At 36.4% G+C, this 24,363-nt stretch overlaps 1 protein-coding gene across 1 annotated transcript in view; it reads right to left on the bottom strand.

Annotated features, from left to right (window-relative positions):
• The window catches only part of LOC103597049 (breast carcinoma-amplified sequence 3), a 135,635-nt gene that overhangs the window by 1,088 nt on the left and 110,184 nt on the right, over positions 1-24,363 (bottom strand). The window contains exons 10-12 of the mRNA XM_008580849.1: positions 13,994-14,094; positions 11,317-11,513; positions 5,304-5,401 (exon numbers count right to left, since the gene is read on the bottom strand). Of these exons, the coding sequence (XP_008579071.1) occupies positions 5,304-5,401; positions 11,317-11,513; positions 13,994-14,094 (396 nt within the window). The remainder of the gene's footprint in view (positions 1-5,303; positions 5,402-11,316; positions 11,514-13,993; positions 14,095-24,363) is intronic.

Raw genomic sequence — 24,363 nt, 5'->3', positions numbered from 1 at the left:
GTACTTTCCTTCTGGGCAAATCAGGCCTTTTCCCCATGTTCTTAATCTCAGAAACTTACTTTGATTTTATACAGACAGTGGGTGTTCAAAAGATTAGAGGTGATTTAATGTATATGCTTCCTTATTTCTAAGAAAAAAGCCAATCTTAACATAAGAGTTTAAATACTTTTCCCCTCTGAGGGACTGTTCACAGGTCAGGACTGAGCTGCCTTTTAATTTCACCCCTGTCCTTAATCCTCTTACTGATTACAAAGGCTATGAATACCCAAGGTACATGCCTAGAGTTTTCATCACCTTATAATCACCGAGACTATCTGGAACTCTATTAATTGAAAACCACATCATTTATTCAAAGAAATATCTCAATATTTCTAAAGAATTTCATATCCTTTATATCTTGGTATCGTTTTAGGAGATTATTGGAACACACCCCTTCCTAATTTTTGTATAGGGAATCTTAATTTCCTTTTACAGATGCAGAAAATAATGGTTAGGTAAGACAAATGACTTGAAGCTTCCAGCAAAAGTTCAAGACCATGATTATAATGTCATGGCTTCTGTCACTCAATTCTGGTTTTAAGATCACGAAGCTAAGTGACCTCACCATGGTAGACTGAATGGTGTCTTTTACAAATCTCTTTACTTCTGACTACCAGCATCTCTGTGTCTCTGATGGCTTTAAGATATAAAGACTATTTTTGTCTGCCTAAGATTGAAATGAAAACTGTAGATACAGTGAAATACTTAGGAATACTCTTCCCTCAGTGCATCAGAAAAATCTCTGTAAGATAAAAGCATGCTTCTATAAGGATGTCCTTCCAGCGCAGATATGACTACAAGATAAAATGAAAATTGCTCAAATAATCTTGTCACTTACCCAATTGTACTGCTCTAATAATAAGTATTTTGGGGTGTGTGTGTGTGTGTGTGTGTGTGTGTGTTTTAGAGGTGATACACCAAATGCCATATACATAAAGGAAACACAAATGATCATTATAAAATTAATCAAATGAAACAAGTTTGAGATTTAAGTGTATAATTTTCTTCAGTTAAACAAATTATTTTCATAGTGGGAAAAATTAGGTGCTCAAAAATTATCTCCTAAAATGAATTATTTTTTTAATTTCTTAGAAATTACTTACATTTCTTTAATTGTACAATAGAAATAATATTTCTCTTGAGTCAAGAACAACAAACAGCAAGTCTGAAACTTTGTCCCTACTTATTGAAATGCTTAATGTAACACATTTAATGTCTTAAGTATCAAAGCCTGCTTTGAAGGATAAAACCTCATTTTATTTCTCTATTACAATTATCCTTTTCTCCACTGGCATCTTCCTCATGAGTGTATATGAATGCTTCTTACGCCATGTCATATAACTTTATCTTTATAAAATTTTTACTTTATTAGAATTTGATAAAGATCTGTTCTGCATACAAGTTAAGCACAGGTTTGTCTTTCAATCTCAGTTGCTTTGAGTTCTTTGCTGGTAAATAATCAATCTCTATAGCAAAACTACAGACCAACTCAGATTTTTCTAGGCTCTTCGATTTGATGACCCAAAAGCAAGTCAAGATGCTATTCAGTTATCTAGTAGGTACAGCCTACAAGTCTTGGAAGACAAACATCAGTCACCAATCTGGAAAACAAAGTTCAAATGAGATAACAGCTATCTTTCTGCTTTCTTTTGACAGATTCTATACCTTTTTCAAAAGAAGGGCATATGTTATAAGGAACAATGTGGGAAGAAATTCTTAGATTCCTAATAAAAAATTCTTAGATACCTAGTACAGAAAAAAACTTAAGAAATTGATGTAGTGCTTTATCTAGAAATACTGTCTAAAATTCCAGACTTCGCTACTTAGTTAGATGTAGGAAAAAATGAGCAGTTGCCTCAAAGCCCACTTGTTCTGGGTATCCTGTGACTTAAATTAAAATCCTATGGAGTGTACATTTTCAGAATGATTTTCTCCTTAGCCAAGAAGGGAACATCCCAAGAAGGGAATTATCTAAACCCCAAATCATAAGTAGGATAATGATCTTTGAATCACCAAAGATATGAAAGAGATTTTATAGAAATAACATCTATGCATCAAGCAGTTATAGATCTGCTGATGATCTAAATACATACATATTTATATAGAGATAGTCGATATAAGTATCTGTAGGTGAGTGAATGAGTAGGAAAAACACACACTGTCTTTCCTCTATTTCTTACTCAGCAACAATCAGAATCATCAACACAGAAGACCAGCTTCTGACTTCTGTGACCAAATGTGTGAGGATTTTCTCCCTACCAGTAAGCAAGCAGTTCTCCAGTGGACACCAGCTGGCTGTCCTCTAATTCAATTCAATTCTGACACTATCTACCTGAAGATAGCATCAGATCCCACAGGTTGAGGGCTCAGTCCCCAAAAATGCCCCCCACTTCAGATGCCATTTGCAAGTCCAGGCCTCTGCAACTTCTGACCCACAAGCTATAAATCAGGGTTCCCACAACCTCTTCCTTGGATTCAATTAGTTTGCTTGAGTGGTTCACAGCACTCAGGGAAGCAGGAACTTTACGTTTACCAGTTTATTGTAAAGGACATTACAAAGGATACAGAGGAAGAGATGAATAAGGCAAGGTATGGGGGAAAGGGTGCAGAGCTTCCATACCCTCCCCAGGTGTGCCACCGTCCAGGAACCTGCTCAGTTATCACGTTCAGCTATCTGGAAGCTTTCTGAACATAGGCCTCTTGGGTTTTTATGGAGGTATCATTACATAGACTTAATTGATTAAATCATTGGCCACTGGTAATCAGCTTAACCTCCCAGAGGTTAGGGGGTGGGACTGAAAGTCCTACCTTGTCTTTCCTGAGACCAGCCCCCATCCTGAAGCTAACTAGGGACTGCCAGGTCCAATGCATGGGTCATAATCAGACAAGCACTTCCTAGTTCAGGAGCAATTACAAAAATTTATGAGACTATTTTTGTTTTGTTTTGTTTATATGTCCTATGGTGGCTGGCCAGTAAGGAGATCTGAACCCTTGACTTGGTGTTATCAGCACCATTCTCTAATCAAGTAAGCTAACCAGCCAGCTCTAGACTCTTTTTAGTAGAAGAATCCAAAACAGAATTTTCCCATAAACTTGTTTCTATAAAGAACTCAAATCATTTAGCCTCTATCTTCTTAAACATTAGTAGAAAAGTAGTTCAGTAAAAAACAGTTGTCCTATTAGATAATGTAGTTGGAGGCTCCACAACAAAACATTATTCACTCAAAAAAATGTGTTAAACAACACATATTCCCTCATTCAAAAGGGATCCAGACCATGTGAGATGTAGCTGAAGAATTAGTCACAAAAGTCCAATTCCCCATCTATGGGGCACCTTTAGCTCAAAGCTAGAGAAAGCAGCACACACATTTCACTGTTCTGGCTTGTCTTTCAGAAAGGAACCATGGCTTTCTGGGATGAATGTAAGCCTAAAAAGTAATAATAGAGCTTAGCTACCAAGAAGTCCTTTCCCTACTCAAAAGACTGGTACTTTCAGGCAGAGGCTCAAAGCTGTAGAGCAATATCCTAGAGACTCCTACAGTACATCTCTGGTGGAAAGGTAAATAAACCAAGCTCAAAGATCTAATTCCTAGTTCAAAAATCAACTTAAATACTCTTCTTGCAACAGTTAAACAGAACAATGGTTACTACAGTTCTTTGAAATTCCTCCTTGTTGCATCAGAAAACTTCACATACAGCTAAAATTGCTCTGTGATATTACCACAGAATATGGAGTATTACCTCAGAATATAGTATATTACCTCAGAATACAGTAATGAATGTCAACTTTTAATAGCCCATGGTAACTGCTTTGATGACACACATTCCTGGTAGCTAGTCACTTGACAATAAAACGTTATTAATATGGTAGATTGAGAATGTTTTTATAAAGCCCAACTAGGCCTACTTTTGTAATCTTGAATAAAATACTTCAGGTTATAATATATAACATTTCCAGGATTTACAATTATAGATGATAATTCCAGACCAGCATGATCTGTTAGCATTCTCAGTTTGTTACTATCAAAAGATTTATTGTTTAAGTTACCAATCTCAATATCTCATTCAATGCAACGAAGCAAGGTTAGAGATGCTATACATTTCTGTGCTTGTTTCCAGAGGACAACCATGGTTGCCAAGTCAAAGCAGAGGAACAAATATGAATCCTTTAAAGTAATAGCCTACACTAAAAATAAAGACATAGCCCTGGATGGGGACAGCTCAATAGGAGGCAAAGTACCGACCACTGGCCAAAAACTCAGAAAGCTAAGACAACATACAAACCCATTAGCATCGAAAATTAAAAATATATCCAGACACAGAGTCAGAAACAGAAGCTTTGGTCTTTTAAAAGTGACCTTCAAAATCAGTTTTGTGTTTGTTTCCATTTTCTTTCACAGTTTAAGCCTCAATCAAATCAGCAATCTCTAGGGATTTTGAAATCGCTATAGATTAAAATCCTCTCTGACTCAACTGTTTGATTAATGCCGAGTATTTAATAATTCTACTGTGAGACTTTTCTGGACGAAATCCTGCTGTGCACTGTCTTCAGATCCTCCCTGGCTACACCATAATACAAGGCATCACTATCCTTATTTTATTTATCACTCAACTTAGAGATGAGAAAATATATTACAAACAATTCTATTATCTAGCAGCCCTAGCTGAAAAGTTTTATAATACTAATGTAGCAACTACCACCAACAAAGGCAAAGATCTCCTTCTAGATATTAATGTTACATATTCATAGCTTGGTTCCAAGGATAGGAAATTAATAACTGTGATAGACAGACCAGAGTTAAGTTAATGAATTTCTAAACTTTATGCTTTCAATAATAAAACCATTCAAGCTATAGCATTTGGACTCTCTCTGCTTCCACAGATTAAGCACTTTGAAACTCAACAGGTTGAGTAAATTAAATCCATACATTGTATTTACGTTCTCTGTCAAGGTTGCTTCTCCACTTTTCAGTGATCAAAGGCAAAACAGTCATCAAACTTGTAGACTTCAATACTATGTTCATTATATTTAATCCAGTGCCAACTTCACTGCATCATTCACCAATCTTAAGAATGTTTAAATACATGGCATTGTCTAGCAACAAATATAGGCACAGTAATGTATTCACACACACGTGCCCCTAAAACAACAACAACAAAAAACAATGAGAAAGGCAAATAAATATCGTGCTCTACATTGTGAAAGAAAACAAATTAAAGATGCACAAAACTGGCCAGTAAACATTTTAGAGGTGTTTTTCTACCTGAGGCAGCATCAATCACTGTGGAAACTCCCCTTCGATCAGAGACTGGACGGGATGACCCTGGCATGCTGACTGGGTCAGAGCGGACTGGCTGGATCCTGCAATGCAATTTAATTTAATTCACATATGTTACTGGCATCAAAACTGTCACTTGCTACAACAGACCTTAAATCAGGAATGCTGGAATAGCCCAATCCATTAAAGAATCATTCATTCTAAAACCGACAGAGGAGCTGCGGTCCCTAATTCTTACACAAGGCTAAAGCACTGAAAACATTCTGTCCACTCCAGAGCCTTTCTAACTTGTCTTTGTATGTTATTCAATAGATTTTTAAGTAAGGAATTGAAAAGTTGACATTAATTTAGAGGGATAAAATAGATAGAATGGGAGAGGAAACAAAACACTTTATACTGAAACCTTTGGCACTGTCAACGGCAACTATGAAGAGTTTTGAGAACCTCCAAGAACACGAATAGCAGCATAACTAGTAAAGTGTTCTATAAAAGGCAGCAATATGTGCTTCAAAATTTTCAGATACTCTCTTAAAATCCTTAGTGAAAGTTATGTATGACAATAAGTATAAGATGATCAAGCGGTGTTGTGGCTGCATGGGGTTTAGCTAGGATCACTACTAACTAGCTGAGTTACCTTCACAAAATTACCAATGAGCGTATAATAACCAGTTAGACCCCCAGCAAAACTGCAATTTACTACAATTTCAAGTTGCTTCAGAATGATGAACATATAAATGCCAAAGGTCTCTTTCCAGCTGCATTAGTGTAAATAGTATTATCATGAAAATATGTGTATGATTAAAAGATCTGAGAGTTCCAGGCAATTTAGAAGAACAAAACACTTGTTACAAGAATATATGTATGCATTTCTGGTATTTCATTCATACAATAAGTATTATTGAATATTAATTATATGTCAGCATTATTCTAGGAAGAAGCAGAAACAAAACATGAAATACAAGGTCTATATGCAGATATGACATGGCGCATAAACATTCATGATGACGCAAAATAAAACTAAAATGTAAATATGAGTGAGATAAATAATAGAGTTGAGAATGAGGAAATGGGAGAATATAGGCATGGCCCACACGAGATAGAGAAGATCTTGTGGAGCTGAAACAGGAATTGCATGTGTATATAGTAATAGGATACGTATATACGGAGAGAAGCAAGATGTGCTCTTCAAGCACAAGATTAGAATAAGCAGAACCTCAGATTTGTGACTATGATAAATGCAGGGCACCTTGAGGTGTATAATTTGGCTGAAGTATAAAGTTCATAAAGGGTATTTATTGGTGGAAGATAAAAATGAAATAGATAATAGAAGACTGAAATGCCAAGTATGAATTACAGACAAAGAGTAGTTATAGAAAGTACAGTCTGAATGTATGTGTTTGTTGTGGGGAAGGAAGAAATGGGAGGGAGATGCAGGATGATTTAGTACTGGAAGTTGAAAATATTGATATACAAATACTGATCACTGCTGTGGAATACTACCCAATGTTCGTTGCACCCCAACTTAATTTCCTTAAGTCAGCAAAGCTAATCCTATCACATCTTGGCAGCACTTAGTTCTGGGTGAGCAAGCCTGAAGAAATCTGGAACAGCAAGAAAAGAGGAGTAGTTTATTTGAAGTTTCTGGAAAAGAAGTTTTCTTGTTCTCAGGAGCAGCAAGAAGCTAGCATGTTACATATGGTATAAGTAAGCCCCCTTCTAGTCTAAACTTCTTATGTGGGCTAATAAATTTCCTATTGTTAATTCAATTTATATTGTGGTTTCTGAATAATGCAAAGTTGGGGGCGGGTTGTGGATGGGGCTAAAGATGAAACAAAATTGGCTATGAATTGATGTGTGGAAGCTGAGCAACAGATATATGGGGGTTTATTCTATCATTCTCTTTATTTTATATATGGTTGAAATTTTTTTTTCCTTTTTGTCTTTTTTTGTGACTGGCAACGGATCGCAACCCTCAGTGTCGCGCCCGTACCGGACCGGGACCGGCAACAGGATCGCAACCCTCGGTGTTGCGCCCGCACCTCGCTCAGCCAGTGAGCGGCCGGTCTGTATGTGGGATCCTAACCCTCGGCGGGAGCGCCGCAGCACTCCCAAGCGGCGCACTGTAGCAGTGCGCCACCGGGCCGGCCCCGAAATTTTTCCCTAACTAAAAAAAAAGACAAAAACTGGTTGGGAAGTTGGAAATGTTCTGGAATTAGATAGTGGGGAAGGATGCAAAACAGTGAATATACTAAAAATCACTGAATTTTACACTTTAATATTGGTGAATTTTATGTTATACCATTTATATATCAATTAACATAAAATAAACTGTAACCAGTTTCTGAGGAGCTAATCTTGAGTGGAAAGGGAAGCTTTATATACTCTGATTCTTTTACATTGTATGTTCCTCAGATCTATTAACAAATATTTCACTGACTTTTTTTTTTTTTTTTATATTTTAGATCTCTGCTCTGAGGCTGGACAGTTAGCTCACTTGGTTAGAGCATGGTACTGATAACACCAAGGTCAAGTATTCAGATCCCCTTACCGGCCAGCTGCCAAAAACCAAATAAGTAAAAATAAATCCCTGCTCTTTGTAAGGAGCTGCCATGAGACAAAGCAATACCTGATTCCCTTATAGATGAGAGTCACTACTACACCCACCTTTTTTCCATTTTGGTTAGGATGCAAGGAGGCAGACTATGACTGCGCTACATATTCTTAGTGATATCTTATGGGGTACAGGACAGCAGGCCCGGTATTAAGGGTAAGTTGTGCCCCAAAAAATCTAAACAAGTACTTCATAATTTATAGAAGGTAACTCCAATGGCCTGCTATAGTGACATTATGCATAGGCCTGAAAAAATGTAAATGAACCAGAGGTGAGGATCTGGGCTAGCATTGACAGTAAACAAGAATGAGGAGAATATAAATAGTTGGGTTTCTAATTGGATGCTAGGTGGAAAAGGTTCTAAAAAGAGCACTTAAAATTGATGTGAATCAAATCTAAATTTCCCATTAAAATGGTGCTGTAATGGGGGTTAATGTCTTAACCAAGGTCCTAACCAAGCTTATCTGCTCAAAATTTAAAATACAAATTAAAATGCAATCTAAAGAAATTTATAAACCTCTGCCCAATATAAAGGTTTCTTTTTTTTTTTTTTTTTTTTTAAAGATGACCGGTAAGGGGATCTCAACCCTTGGCTTGGTGTTGTCAGCACCACGCTCACCCAGTGAGCAAACCGGCCATCCCTATATAGGATCCGAACCCGTGGCCTTGGTGTTATCAGCACCGCACTCTACCGAGTGAGCCACAGGCCGGCCTCCAATATAAAGGTTTCTAAAGGTTATTTGTGTCCCATAAACAGGAAAATATACTTATCAAGCATAAGCAATTTTAGATCATTTAGATAAAAAATCCTGGGAGTTCTTTAGTATAAGAAAAAGGACAGTACCTAAGGAAAATTCTAAAGAATTTTGGAAATGGAGCTATATCTAAAGAAGCAAGTTAAAAAGATCTTAGAAAAACTATCTGTGAAGTAAAGAGTAACTAAGAAAGCTGGAGGAAGCCAAAAAACAAAGGGACAGAGCTGTATATATAGGAACTGGAGATGCCTTCCTAAGAGAAAGGACAGGGCCTTATAATAGCAGCTGGTGATAGTAACTAGAAAAAAACAAAAAAACAAAAAAACAAATGGGGACTTGTGAATAGTTCAGCAAAGAGAATAAACGGGTTACATAGTTGTAAAGAGAATAAATGGGTCGCTTATTTTAAATGCTTTATTATTAACCTTCAAATAACTGAATGTGTGTTGTAGACATGAATGACTAAACACTGAATCACTAAATTGAGGACTGACTCAACTTTATCTGAAAATGGACTGACTACCTAATTCATCCATGTTTTATGATTAGCACCACTGAAAACTGGTCTAGCACCCACTGTATTGTCAGTGTTGACTGACATCTTAGTGAGAAAGTGCCATTTCTAGAAAATCAGAGAAAATATGCTAAAACAAAAAAAGCAAAAATGTAGGGAAGAATGAAACAAAACACAAAGCAAACTAAACAAACAAAGAAAAAATACTAAACTTGGTATTAAAAGGCGATTGGTTGCTCTTTATAAATCATTCCATAAGATACATAAGTGTGGGAAAGCAAAAATGTAATAAAAGAGACCACTTAGGAGCCCACTGACAAAAGATGTTATCGCTAGGGTGCTGGCAGTGGGAATGGAGAGGAGTGGAAGGTTTCTAGCTATACTTTGGAATAGATGTGACATAACTTGATGAAGAATTACATGTGGTGGGTGAGAAAGAAGATGTCAAGAATAACCCCTAGATCCTGGCTTGAGGACTAGGTGGTTCAAGGATTCATTTAGTGAGGTGAGAAAGACTAGGGGAAGAGCAGAATTAGAGGGTGAGATGAAAAGTTGTGATTCAGACATGTTAAGTGTTTGATGCTTCGGAGAAAACCAAGAGCAAAAGTGAAGTAGGCAGCTGGCTGTATTCTAGGCATATCTTCCAGCACCTAGTAGGGTGCCTGTCAGGTCCTCAATAAGTGTGTATCGTACTAAAAAATACATACAGCAAGCCAAATACAACTTTGCAACAGCTTTTGTTATGTTATAAACATTTGCATTGCTATTGATGAAGAGACACACAAAATCATATTTCCAACATGTGACTGGAATACATTTTCTCATAATTTTTAAAAAGACATTCAAGAGGGCCGGCCCGGTGGCGCACTGGATAGTGCGCCACTTGGGAAGCGCGGCGGCGCTCCCGTCCGAGGGTTCGGATCCCACATACAGACCGGCTCCCGCTCACTGGCTGAGCGAGGCGCGGGAGCAACACCGAGGGTTGCGATCCCGTTGCCGGACACGGAAAAAAGACAAAAGACAAAAAAAAAAAAAAAAAGACATTCAAGAAAAAGGTCAGAGGGCTGCTTTATATCCAAACCAGGAAACATTATAGAAATTTTTTTAAGAGAAGACAAGACAGGAAGATTATACTGCATTAGACAGAACTCTTCATTGTCTGTTGTAAACTGACATGTCAGGCCTTGGTATAACAAATCAAACTGCTACAAAAACTCGAGACTGCAAAAGTAAAAAAAGCCTGAGTTGCATTATAAAAAAGAAGCTAATAATAAAAAAAGTATACCTTGTACTGTGATGCTTATAAGTAAGGCTCAAAGAATATACATTATAAAATATAGACGAAAACTATAAATGAATTTTTTTTGGTAGTTGGCCTGTATTATAAATGAATTTATACCAACATCTTCTCATACATAAACTCTTTATAATTTAAAGGAAGGGAGAGGTTTGTTAATGGATACAAAATCACAGCTAGATAGGAAAAATAAGTTCTAGTGTTCTACAGCAGTGCTAGGCATCTATAATTAGCAATAACTTATTGTATGTTTTCAAATGGCTACAAGAGAGGAAGTCAAATGCTCTCATCAGAAGAAGTGGTAAATTTTTGCAACAATGGATAATGCTAATTATCCTGATTTGAATATCACTCATTGCATACATGTGTTGAAATATAACTCTGTACCCCATAAATATGTAAATTAATATGTCTCAATTAAAAAAATGAATAAAACAAAAGAAGGAAGATGCAGGATTAGATGAAAGTCACATATAAAATTTAATTGAAAGGTGATGCCAACTTCAGAAAGATCAGGAAAAGATGATATAAGCAGACTGCAGTTAGAAATATGAGCAAAGCAATATAAATTAGAATGGCTTAAAAAGTGTACTGAATTTTAGATTCAGAGAAAATACGATGTGAAATACAAATATTTATTCCATGTGATCAGATCCCATGTAAAATCCCAAGTGATGACAGTGAATCACACATAACAGTACATGTACTCTGTGACATGATCCTGCGCCAAAAGGGGAAATGTACATATTACAAATGATGCTCGTTTTAATAAACATTATTAACATTGTCATTAAAATTAATCCCTAGTTCTTATTTCCTACCTGAGACTGTTGAGATCAAGGTCATCTGTATCAAAATCCAAAAGGGGCTGTGGAGTATCACTTGGACCATGAGACTGCAACACAGATGAACTAGATGATATAACAGTGGTTTGGCCTGAGGGATGGATGGTTTTGAACTGGAACTGTGGACCCATCCACAGACGTCTGTGGGGTCCAGTGTGGGTTACAATTTCAACCTGGAACAGAGTAGGAATCGTGATTTAAATGTATTATGACCTTTTAAAGGTTTTTGTGATTCCCCCATCCCTTCTCTCAACACCCACATTCTCCAAGAAGCCCATCTTAACACAGTGGGAGAAGGACAGGGTACCCACAATCAAAGGCAATGATAATGACCGACTACACAGACATTCACATTATCCCTCTACTGGTTTTTATCAACTTAAATTAAAAAATACATTTTGTGTAATATATACAGAAGCAGACACACATGCGTGCACACACACATATACAATACAAAAATCACATGAAAGTAAAAGGACCAGTTGCCTGTCTTGTATAACTAGCATCAGCTTCCTAGGGACTACCTTTTTCATTCATTCTAGACAGTACTTACCACGTTGTGGGCATGCACTGAATTCTACACCTATTAATCCACAGATTAAAAGTAATTCCTTCACAACTTGAAGTAGTTCTTGAACTATCCAAGGAAAAGAAAAGGTCTGAAATAACTTTTACACCCAAAGCCAGTTTCTTTCTATAATTAGTTATTATAATATTTTCTACACTGCCTTCAAAATCCCCCCAAATCCACTTTTAAATGAAGAAATTATTATAGATTTTTTATCAAACTATTATTTTCCCTCAAACTCTCAAACTTCAATATACCATTACTTAAGAGTGTTTTCTCAATGGCCACAAACACTGACAAAGGCATTTTATGTGCTGCAAAACAGTAAACAACAAAACGCTTTATGAATTTCATGCTCCATGAAGGGGGTATGGAATGTTGCCAATATGACATTAAACATTGGAATGACAAAGTAGAGAGTAGAAGACATGGGGCAAAATCTGAAAATATACATTTTACATGATTTTAAAAATGATCAACATGAATCGAAGACTAAACATACAAACTTTCAGTGAAAGACTACTTCATAATGTCTTGTCACTGCTACACCCCTATTGGTGCAAGTACTTTATGGGATTGACTTCCTATGTATCTTATTTTTGCCCTGAGTTCTTTTATATTCAATCATATTTCTCTGATTGCCGTGAGTAGTTCTTAACAAAGCATAACTGAAAAGGTTCACAGAAGTGTAGCTCTGTTTGTGAGCCTGAAAGAGCAAAGTCATCATGGTCTTGAAACAATATTCACATTTCCACTAATCACGGAGAAAAACACTCAGATTGAGGACAGTGATTTCTGATTCAAGTAGTTATATTCTGCAATGTAAATTAGGCCACAGATAAAGCATTCTGTGTATTTTAAGCTCAAAATCATCAGTGTCACAGAGCCGAGAGGTAAACAGATGCCTATGCAATTTCACTGAGGCGATGGCCAGATGTTCCTATTCACTCTCCTGTTGTGTGTAGGACAAACATATTGTGTATACTTTCACACTGACAGCACACATTACCCCTTATTCTAATTGAAAAGCTGAAGTGAAGGGCAGTGCTTTCTTTGCCGGCATTCTCAGATAACATTTTGATTTTGGAAAACACACTTTTTGGGTTTACTTTATCTTGGTATCATCAAGAAAGGATGAACCTCCATACACCAGGAACTAAAGCACTGACCCTCCTTCAAGGAGCTTCCTGTGAGTATTTTTGGTGTAATGAAATAAATACATGTTACCTAGAAACTGTCTGATTCTTCAGTTTCCAGATTTACTTTAGTTTTCCAGACTCCCCTCCCTGAGAAAGCAATGAAACTACAAACAGCTTCTACTTTTTCTGAGGCACCTGTCTGATGAAAAGCCACCAGACTGGTAATCTGAGACCAGCCATTAACTTCACAAAATGATGTCAGACTTGAGGCAGACATAACAGTATTTGTAATAAAGTCATTTGTAATCTCATCATTTTGCAATGTGCCCAAGTATCTTTTATTTCAAAGTGTTTGAGATGAAGACGGCTTCACCTGGCAAGTGTATGTACTATGATGGTCAGTTAAGGCTGTTACAGGGCTAGTTTAGAGACCACTAGAAGCAGCATTACATGAGTCCAGGAGAGGAAACTCAGTCACGCACCATCAGAACATGTGCAGAATAGAATGTTGAACTTTCATAGTAAAAATACAAACCCAATCTTCAGAAAATGTTGGCTCCAAAACAAATCCCAAAGGTTGTTGAATGGCTTCACTGTTTGGTCAACTCTTTTTTTAAACCCAATAAAAATGTGTTCCAAAGAGTCTGTCTAAATCCAAGATCCTAAGGACTTTAAAAGGACTATTTGAAAGATATGCACATTTTATGCCCTCTGTATAAAAGCTAATATACACACACATATATGTATACTATAATGTACATATATGCATTATGTATATGTATACGTGCAGCAATATCTATCAGAAATTCATAACATGGTAAGACAATTGATTAATTCTTGATAATTCAAAAAAGAGTTATCATTTCTCCCCATTTTCCCCTAAAGAAAAAAAAATTGGATTTCTCTTTTCTTTTACATTAATATCCCAGATATTTCAGAGTTTTACCTGTGACAGCCATTCTTCATCTTCCTGTCCACTATGGTCAGAGGCTAAACTGTCGTAGGATCCATGTCGAGTAATGGGCCCAGGACTTCCAGGGGGAACCACTATGGTAGAAAGAAAAAGGATTTAAACCACTTTTATCCATACAGTGGAAAAATGAACACAGGCACAACCATCCTGGATACTGTGGTGACTTATCAGATAAAATACAACATATAAAGCATAGAGGCACTCCAAACAATTAATGAACAAGTAAGACTGGAGTTCTTAGAAATAAGAAAGATCTCTATAGTTCAGAGTATAATCTTCATAATATCTATAGAAATTTAATAATGAAAACTTAACTTGTTTATGTTAATTGTACATTTTCATGGGGTACAGTCTGCTGTTTCAACACATGCATATATTGTATAATGACTTGATCAGAATAGTTAACATATCCATCACCTAAACATTTATCATTGTTTGTGGTTATAATATTCAAGATCCTCCTTTCAGGCTCTCCTGAACTATACATTACAATTATTAGCTACAGTCACCCTAGGGCACCAGAACTTATTCTTCCTGTCTGTCACCTCGGACCCATTATCCAACCTTTGATTATGGCTGATAAGTACGTGGAGGTTCATTATATGACTGTTTTCTAGTTTTGTGTATGGTTGGAATTTCCCACAGTGAAAAGAGAGGGGGAGAAAGATCCTCTCTGCTCTCATCTGCATTTCATAGGAAGTAGTATAGATTCCAAATACACATCTAGTAGTATCCTTCCCTCTCCACCACATTTATCAATATTTTTAAATCTCCTCCAGTCTAGGTAGGAAGAACATTCTATGTTCACTGCCTTGGGGAAAGAATGACATACCAGATCACAGGGGAAAAATACCTAAGAACCTTGACCCTAGGATAAGAAAAAATGATCAAAAGAAAGTATGATAAGCGCAAAGCTTCCCTACTCACTAACTGCCCAATTATTAGTATTGATACTGTGAGATTGGAGCAAGAGCAGCAGGGACAGGAAAGGGAAAAAAAAAGAGAGTCCCCAAGGAGGGGTAAGGAATGACAGAATCTCAGAAAAAGTTTTAGGGACCAACATCCCTGAAAAATTGTGTCTTCATTCTTGGGTAGAGTTCAGGGAACATGGCACAAGAGCAGAAAAGGTACGGACACAGTGTGTCTGCACTTCCAGGTTTGTGATGACCTCACCATGTTTCCCATGGCTTAGGTGAGAAGGATGTTTCTTGTGTCCAGGAATAACACAACATAGTCCAGACAACTGGCAGGATTTAGATTAGAAACAAGGAGGAATGCTGCAGAGACCTATATGACCAATGAACACTGATCTTGTGGGGAACTGAGACATCTCAGTGGTGACGAGAGTAAAATGTCCCCAAACCCTTTACCGCAGGACTTTTATACTCTGTAAGCCCTAGAGAATTTAGAAATAAATTTGGAGGGGAGCATAATTGATTGAGATTAATTTTTGCACATTACTTAGAACAGAGGTGCAAAAGAGAACTTATTTAAGAGAGGTTATTTCAAGAAAAAGGAAGTTAAACATCTTGTAAACCCAAGTTCAGTGGCCAAAGATACACAGCAACTACCTTGGTTCTTAGGTAGTTAATAAATATGGTACAGGAAAAGGTTATCTTGACATGTCCTATCCCTACCTTTAGTACAGTAATGTAAAACATGCCTTAACTAAAAAAGACACCGAACTAAAAAGGACATACTATCAATTTACTTTAGAGAATACAACTTCAAAAGTACTGTCTCTACATGCAGGCATTGGGTAAGTACAGATCAACAAGCAAGGGCAGGATGTGTTGCTCATTATAAGGTAACTGTGAGGCAGCCTGTTTATACTGTGTTCTCAGGAAAGAAGACCATGCTTATAGTGAGTAAATAAGAGCTAAAAAAAAATCACTATGTGTATTTTGCTGTCTTACAGTGATGTATGGGTGTGTGTGCGTGTATGTGTGTGTTTCTATGTATATATTTATATATTTTAATGTATGTTTATACGTAAAGCAAACAAAAACAAATCTGCTTCAGACCTGACCTTTGCAAATTAGTCCTGTTAATCTAAATCAAAAATACTTCCAAATCCATAGAACAACAAAAATAAAATTATGAACAGAAAGATTAAATGGCCCATTAATAATATCCCCAAGTCTGAATCACACAAAATTTACAAGATTCCAAAAAGTCAATTCATCATAAAACTTTTCAAATCTATGAAAAGCTTAGAAAAATTCTGTTTTCAAATTTTTAGATGCCTTCTACAATATAATACAAAGATCAATTCATACAGAATTTTTAAAAGTTACCCACAGAAAATATGGTATTTATGAGTTACAGAAAGTTAAAAGTATTGCTTTACACACTGTTAAACTATAGGTACAATGTTTTAAGCTATGCAAATAATAATTGATAAATTAAAGATTTATAATCATTGTATTAATAGATATCTGAATTGACATCCTTAAGTTACTTCAAATACTTATCTCTTTAACATTATTTAATATAGATTAGGATATGTGGGTTTGAACCAAGTACCAAGAATGAGCTATTACCAGTCCTGGAGAAATTTAAACTTCTTGATATTTTAGGTTTTTTCCCCCCAGAAGAATGAAAGTATAAGTCCAATTTCATGGCATCCAACTCTTTCTAAAATGCCCCCAAAAGAAACAACTACATCCCAATAAGCTAACTTCATCTTCAACAAACCTAGTCATCTACTAAGAAGATGAAAGATAAGTTTACATGTCTATTTGTGGGGAGGAGGGGGGGAAGCTGCCTGGTACAGAGATCCAAACCCTTGACCTTGGTGTTGTAACACCACGTTCTAACCAACTGAGCTAACTGGCCAGCCTATCATTAATATATTGAATATACTTTACATTAGGGCAGGTAACTAATTACTCTTCTTAGTGTATTTGGCATAGTTTTAGACATTCAGGGGGGAAAAAAATCAGACCTCCAAAAAAATGAAGTTTGTAGGATTTAGGAATTGCCTTAAGATGAAAGAATAAAAAGAAAATTTACTTGTGTCTAGCACTGTTTCATTTAAAGCAATGAAAAGGAATTTCTAATGCATATACAAGTTAAAAGACTAACAACATATAGGTTATAAGCATACTCTTTACATAAATGAAAATAGCATAATATCGAACATTGAGCAGTGCTTATTTATGAAACCAAAGAAGGGAAGATCTAGTTGGTTCTGTTCTGCTCTTGTTCTATTCTTCCCTACATTTCTTCAACTTCCCATAATAAATTATCTTAGCTGTATCTCTGGAAGCTATAGTGGGCATAGGTGATCAACTACAGGTACCACTGTTAGTAAACTCCAGCCTCCCAACTCCAACAGATGTTAAGAAGCTTTTCCACTCCCTAAAATTAATTGCAATGCTATTGCTATAAGGAAAATCTGCTTCGCAAATAAAGGTAAAAATGCTGATCCAATGGTACCTATTTTTATATGTGAGCTAATCATAATAGCTATCTGCTTTAAGGTTCTGTTGAAAACTAAAATATGCTCCTAGGTTGAATATAGTTCTAGAAGGAAACTTAAGAGTTTTTTAATTTACAAATTCATTCTCTGACTTACAAATGATGATTAAATTTATTTACAAATTCAATTATAAATTTCAGATTCACACTCTGATTTATAAATGAAGAATCAAAGACAGACCCCTAGACTCTCATATGGAGAAGTGAGTGTGACCTGGGTCATACTGCCAGCTGACTTTTATGTGGGCAGTGGAATAAAGTATTCTTCGTACCAGACATTTTTTTTTTAATGTTTTGTTTTCTCCTACTCTCTACCATACCCACCCTCCACGCCCCCCCTTCCTCCACAAACAATAAAACCCTTACCATGCTAAAGTCCTTAGGGGGACCTGAGAGGCGAATAATGTTGTGCCTGCATTTTTCAGTCCTTTAGGTTATTTAGGGGAAATACATACCTTTTTCTAGCAACAGAGAAATCTGTGAGTTAAATGACATCATGCTGCCTTGAATGAAACAGCTCAGGCTCAAAGTTCACCCAAAGGCCAACAGTGATAAACTCTCATCCAAGGACAAACTTCAACATATTTTCAGTACTTATTAAAAACAGCATTTTTATAGCAGCCATACAATAACAGAAGGCTCTTTACCAAACTCTGTTTCTGATCAGAAAGCACTCAGGATCTGAGGATAAAATTCTGCTTGGGAATGCAGTTTCTTAGTACAGAAACTAAAATTTGCTCTTTAAAAGGAAAGGCTCCAAAGACAAATAATCCAAAACCAAAATGGACAAGGGCGGTTCCCAATGAACAAACAATTCACAGAAAAGGAAATATAATAACCAACAAACATATATAAATACTAGTAATCAGAGATTTACACATTAAACAAGTCATCATTTCATACCTATCAAAGTGACAAAAATAAAGTATGACATTTTTGAATGACTGAAAAACGGAAGAAGTCGCTTAGGTTAAAAATGACATACCTAACTACATTAAAAAATGGGTAGCATTAAAATTCACACTGATTTATAGATGTTACAACTTAAATGTGAAGAAATTCACTGAATTTAACACAAGAATAGTTAAGCAATAGCACTATATATCAGTGGTTATTCTGTTTATTAGCAGCCATCCCTTATACCAGTGCAACAGCAATGAAGTGTTACAATACATAAAGGGAAACAAGCTTTACCTATGCTATAAATTAAACGAATCAATGATCTTCCTTGCACCCTGACCCTGGAGTACCATAGATGTTCTCTAATTAATTATTAAAGTTTTCTAACAGTCAGTATTGTACATCTCTGGTTTCACTTTCCTTTTATTCCACAATCCCAGGAGAACAGTCAAAGGCAATATATAATTAGGAAAATGATATATTCTATCTGTCTATGAAATAACAGATTTCACTGAATAACTGACAACTCTGGGTGAATCTTCCCCCTGCCCCACTCATCTCCTTTTCCGTACCCCCAAAGTATTATAATATTCCCAGAGAAGACATAAACTTAGAAATATTCATGTGTTATTCTTGCTGCCCAAAAGGTCATTTCACACTTAGCATCTCATCAAATTATACCTGGGAGGTACTCTGGCAGAGCTCACAATTTAGTTTTACCTCTCAGTGTGACCCTAAATATCTCAAAAAATGGAGAGAGAAAATAAAGCATAATGGGTTCGTGCTATCAGCCAGATCAGTTACTCTACTGAGCAAAAACTTCAAAACATTTGCAAGGTCAAAACATCTTAAGTTCCAGGCAGAGTTTATTTACCTGAAAAGATGTATACAATGTCTACTTCATGGGTGCTACTGCAACTCATTTGATAGTATAACTACACTATATATATATATATATACACACACAAAAAAACAAACACATACACACATATTAAATCAAAAACAATAGGATAGCTAGAAAAGGAAGTACACCCTTACTATTTTAAAGGATGTATAGTAACTATAAAATAACTTGCTTGTAGCCTATGGATAACAACTTTGTTTTAAATAACCTAGGTTATATAATCTGTAATCTGCCCAGATTTATAAGTATAAATGATAGTAAAAGCATTCTTATCAAGGCTCACTGCTGTGAATTGATTGAATTGTGTCCCCAAAGTTATATATTAGAACTTAATTCCTATTGTAACTGTTGAGGGGGGGAAATCCTATTACAGTAATTGAAAGGTGGGGCCTTGAAGAGGTGATTAGATTGTAGGACCATGCCAGAGTGAATGTATTAATAATGGTAGTAAGGAGTGAGGTTTTGAGGGCTTTACAGGAAGAGCACTTGCGAAGTTAGGCTCTCTCTCCTCTGACATTTTCTACCATGTGAGACCTCGGTGTTGCTGTAAAGCCACCACCAAAGAAGGCCCTCAGCGTAAATGTTCCCTGGACTGTGGACTTCCCAGCCCCTGAAACTATAAGCAATAAATTTCATTTTCTTACAAATTACCCAGTTCCGTGTATTTTGTTATAAGCAACAGAAACGGATTAATACACTCACCTTTACAAAAGTGTAGAATATAAGCCGTTAGTATTAGCAGTCACTTCCTGGAAGGGGATGACGAAGGCTGGGAAGAGGGAAGACCAGCTTCATCAACTGTTCAAACACATGGTAGTGTGTGTTTCTGTTGAGGGGAATGACTATTTGCTAGAAGCTAGGAGCATCCTAGTCTAAATTCTATGTAGAATTCTCAGTTGTAATTCTTCAGTAGTGACAACTATCTTCTCAGAGCCAAACTAGCATGTTAGATGCATTTCTTTCAGGAATAATCAATTATCCATTCTAAATTCAAAGAATACTCTAAAATAGAATATCCTCTATAACAGACTAAGAGGAGTACAGGGTATATGTAACTTCCCTGAATTGATGTTGTAGAGGTAGAAATCACTATTTTTGGTCATTAAACCGTGTTCAGTTATCAATGTACCACTTCGTGCATGTAGGCAATAGGCCAGTTATTGTAAACTTATTGTTCTTGATCCCATCTACAATGGCATAGCTGAAAAGCAAAGCGTCTAATGTACTCAGTCCAGCCTCTACAATAAATCCTGACAAACAAAAAAAGGGGGAGGCGGGGTTGTTTGTAAATGTAAAAACGGCAAAATTCATTTTTTGCAAAGAGTTAATGCACCTTCTTCCATGCTTCATTTATTTATTATCTAGTTACATACTAGGAAAGTCCCAATCATTATACAGCAGGAAGAATTAAATACAGATTTTCTCTTGCCTAAGCAAAAGAGGTAAAGTTGTCTTGGCAGGAAGAGATAAAAGCTTTTAGACCTGGAAGACACCAATGTTTTCAACCTATACTTAGGAACATAATTTAAAATCTTTCTAAACAATCATTAAGGATCCATGATGTGTTCCATTTTTCACCTCTAAATAAATTAGAAAATTCACAGAACCAGGAGGATAGGGAAAACAGAGAACACTAGCCCATAACCACTGTAGGGTTTTCTCTATCTTTCTGAAAGCAAGAGATCATTTTCCAAGGCTCGATTTTCCTCTACTGCTCCACAATGTCAGAAAACTAGAAAGTATCACCACTAATCATTCCCACTGCCTCACCTATGTACTATGTAATGGCGTGGTACTTACGTTTTCTTGAAAAAGTTCTTATCATTAGATGCATACTGAAGTATTCATGGTTTAAAAAGACACAGTAGTGGGTGGCTTTCTTATAGTAATTTATCTTCCCACACACAAAAACAGATTTTAAAGGAACAGAAGCAACAAGAGTGGCAGAATATTGTTAATTGTTGATGCTAGTAACAGATGGATTCATTATACAATTCACTGTATTCTATGTATCTTTAAATATTTCCATAATAAAAATTATCTTATAAGACTGTTTGATGAATGTTTGAAAAACACGGAGCAAGTATTTCTGGATCTGCAGACTGATACAGAGTCATCTTCTCTCTTTTCATGTCTAGGGTATGAGATTTGTGAAGTACTCAGGACTATTCAATGAGCCATACATGAAATAAATCACACTAATATTTTTCTAAAACATGTTTTTTTTCCACACAACACCAAATGTGCCATCCATGTTACACATTTAGCTTTGGTTTACTCTGATAGATGTATAACATTTGATTTCTACTCTCTATAACAAATTGAGGTAGTCCTTCCATTCTCTCTTCTAGCTTTTACTTCCTTCCTCTCTCCCTCTTTCTTCCACTTTCTTTCATCTTCACTCTCTCATTAGTTTCTTCCTTCCTTCCTTAATTCCTTTCTAAAAACTTTTTTTTTAAATAAACAATATTACATGAATACACGTTAATTGTAAATTTCAAAGAATATGGAGTAAAAAATAAAGGTCCCTTTCATCCAGTCACTGGAATAGTGAATAATGATTCCAATGAAAATCTCAGACATTTCAGAAATTTTAATGTTAAGAATCTTACCGTCTTTGAGAAAAGTTTCAGAGTCTTAAAGCAATTGTCAAAAAGAACTCCCAGCATTTAGCCTTTTAGGATATGCTACATACGAAGAAAAATCTCACTCCCTACAAATTACAAGGAAACAAAGATGCTTAAAGCAAATAGATCTAAGACAAATCTTCAATTTGCATTATATAATTAAAATGTCTAAGTAAAATTTCTTCCTATAGCTTTGAAAACGCACACAATAGGACCAAGCCATGCTTGTCCAGATGACCACTTCAGATCACAAGAGGTGTGATCTAACACAAACACTTCTCTTCACTGTTGTCTACTCAAAACCAAGCATCTTTACCTGTGCCACCTGGGAGTATCTGTCATAAAGTACTTGGAATTTTGACAGACCTCAAATAAGAACAAAGATAGTAGTTCTATCATCACCATCTACAACCAACAGCTTTCTTTATGAGTTGTTTTTGTTTTTGTTTTCCCTATCCAAGGTATTGAGTGAAGTTTTTTGGATGAATTATCTCATTTACTCTAACAATGGTCCTATAAGGTAGGTAAGTATTAATTACCATTTTAAAGACAGAAAGACAAAAGTTCAGAGAGGTTAAGTTATTTGCCCAAATTCACTCAGACAGCAAGTAGCAGAAACGGAATTTAAATTTGACTGTGGATTCCAAAGACGATGTTCACTTCGGTAAAATTCCCTCAATTCATCACTTCATTGTCTACTAAATTCATTATTTTTAATTAAATGTATCATATGAAACGTGGGACATTCTTATCCCCAAATACCAATTATACATTGATTTAGACTCTCCAAAGTACTTTGTGTCACTACACTGGCCCACTACATTACATACTCTATAATACCCCTGGTGAATTAGAATATTTCACTTTAGAAACTATTGGTTTAGGGCCGGCCCGGTGGCGCACTGCTACAGTGCGCCACTTGGGAGCGCAGCGGCGCTCCCGCCGAGGGTTCGGATCCCACATACAGACCGGTGGCCGCTCACTGGCTGAGCGAGGTGCAGGCGCAACACCGAGGGTTGCAATCCCGTTGCCGGTCCCGGTCCGGTACGGGCGCGACACTGAGGGTTGCGATCCGTTGCCGGTCACGAAAAAAGGAAAAAAAAAAAAAGAAAGTATTGGTTTATTGGATTCATAGTTAAAGGTGTACGTGACATAACCAAGGATGGCCTACCCACTAGCACCTGGAAAAGAGCCTAGGAAGGCAGGAGAAGCCCAAGAGAAGAAAAAACAATGAGCCTCAAAAAATTCTTCATAAAATCTCTACTATGACCCCAGATTTCACCTCACCGGAAGGTGAGGGGGGTACTGATGCTCTTCATATGGTCATCAAATACAAAGAAAGCATAGCAGAAATGGCAAGAAAATGATGGTATAAAGGCAATGAAGGTAGTACAATGTTTCTCTCCACCAATTTCCATAAAACCACACAGCCAAAAGTCTCCTATCATATGACAACAATGAGGAGGACAGATTCAAACTGCAGAGAGACAACTTATAGCATTCACCCACCTCCCTTATGCCCTGGTTACCTTCCATAAGAAAGATCATGAGAAAAAAATATTTTGGAAAAAAGAGAAACTCAGTAATGATAAAATCCTATACACTATCAAAGTAAAATTAAACCTCTGACATGGAAGAAATAAAATTCAAGAAACAAAAACAATGTATTAAATATGTAAGTTTCATAATCAGTGGGCTAAAGCTAAAAGCAGGCTTTAGCATACTTTGACTATGCTAAAGACAAAAGACTATTATTTAAGAATAGAAACTTAAAAAGTATAGGAAAATCAAAGACGTGTACTTTAATTTGAAGGAAAAAGGGATTTCTCATCCAAAAAGATTGCTTAGAAATGTTTATGGAACATACATTTTCTTTTTTTTTTTTTTTTTTTGTCTTTTTCATGACCGGTAAGGGGATCGCAACCCTTGGTGTGGTGCCACCCGCACCGCACTCAGCCAGTGAGCAGCACACCGGCCATTCCTATATAGGATCCAAACCCGTGGTGGGAGCATCGCTGCACTCCCAGTGCCGCACTCTCCCGAGTGTGCCACGGGGTCCGCCCGGAACATACATTTTCTATAAAGAATAAAACAGGTTCCTTTGCTTCCATTATTTTACAATCAGGAATTATTCACAAAATATTAGAAAATCGTATTACTACATAAAATGCAAAAGAAAAAGAATAACAAGACAAAGACCTTCACTTCTGGCATCTTAGCTCATTGTTTCTTTCTCTTTAAACATGCATTGGTTCTGAATTTTCATGAATTTTGAGACAAGTCATAAGATTATAGGGCAGGGATCTCCCAAAATCTGAAAGCTGAAAAGGACTTTTAGTCCCTTAATCATAAAGGTGAGGAAACTGAGGTGTCTGAGTAGTGACTCATTCACGGTAACAATGTTAAGGAAGTCATAACTATTCATGCCT

The sequence above is a fragment of the Galeopterus variegatus genome, unplaced genomic scaffold (assembly GCF_000696425.1).
Source record: "Galeopterus variegatus unplaced genomic scaffold, G_variegatus-3.0.2 Scaffold2176, whole genome shotgun sequence".
Lineage (NCBI taxonomy): Eukaryota > Metazoa > Chordata > Mammalia > Dermoptera > Cynocephalidae > Galeopterus > Galeopterus variegatus.
Note: the sequence above shows the minus strand (reverse complement) of the source record. Positions and strands in the feature narration are given on the sequence as shown.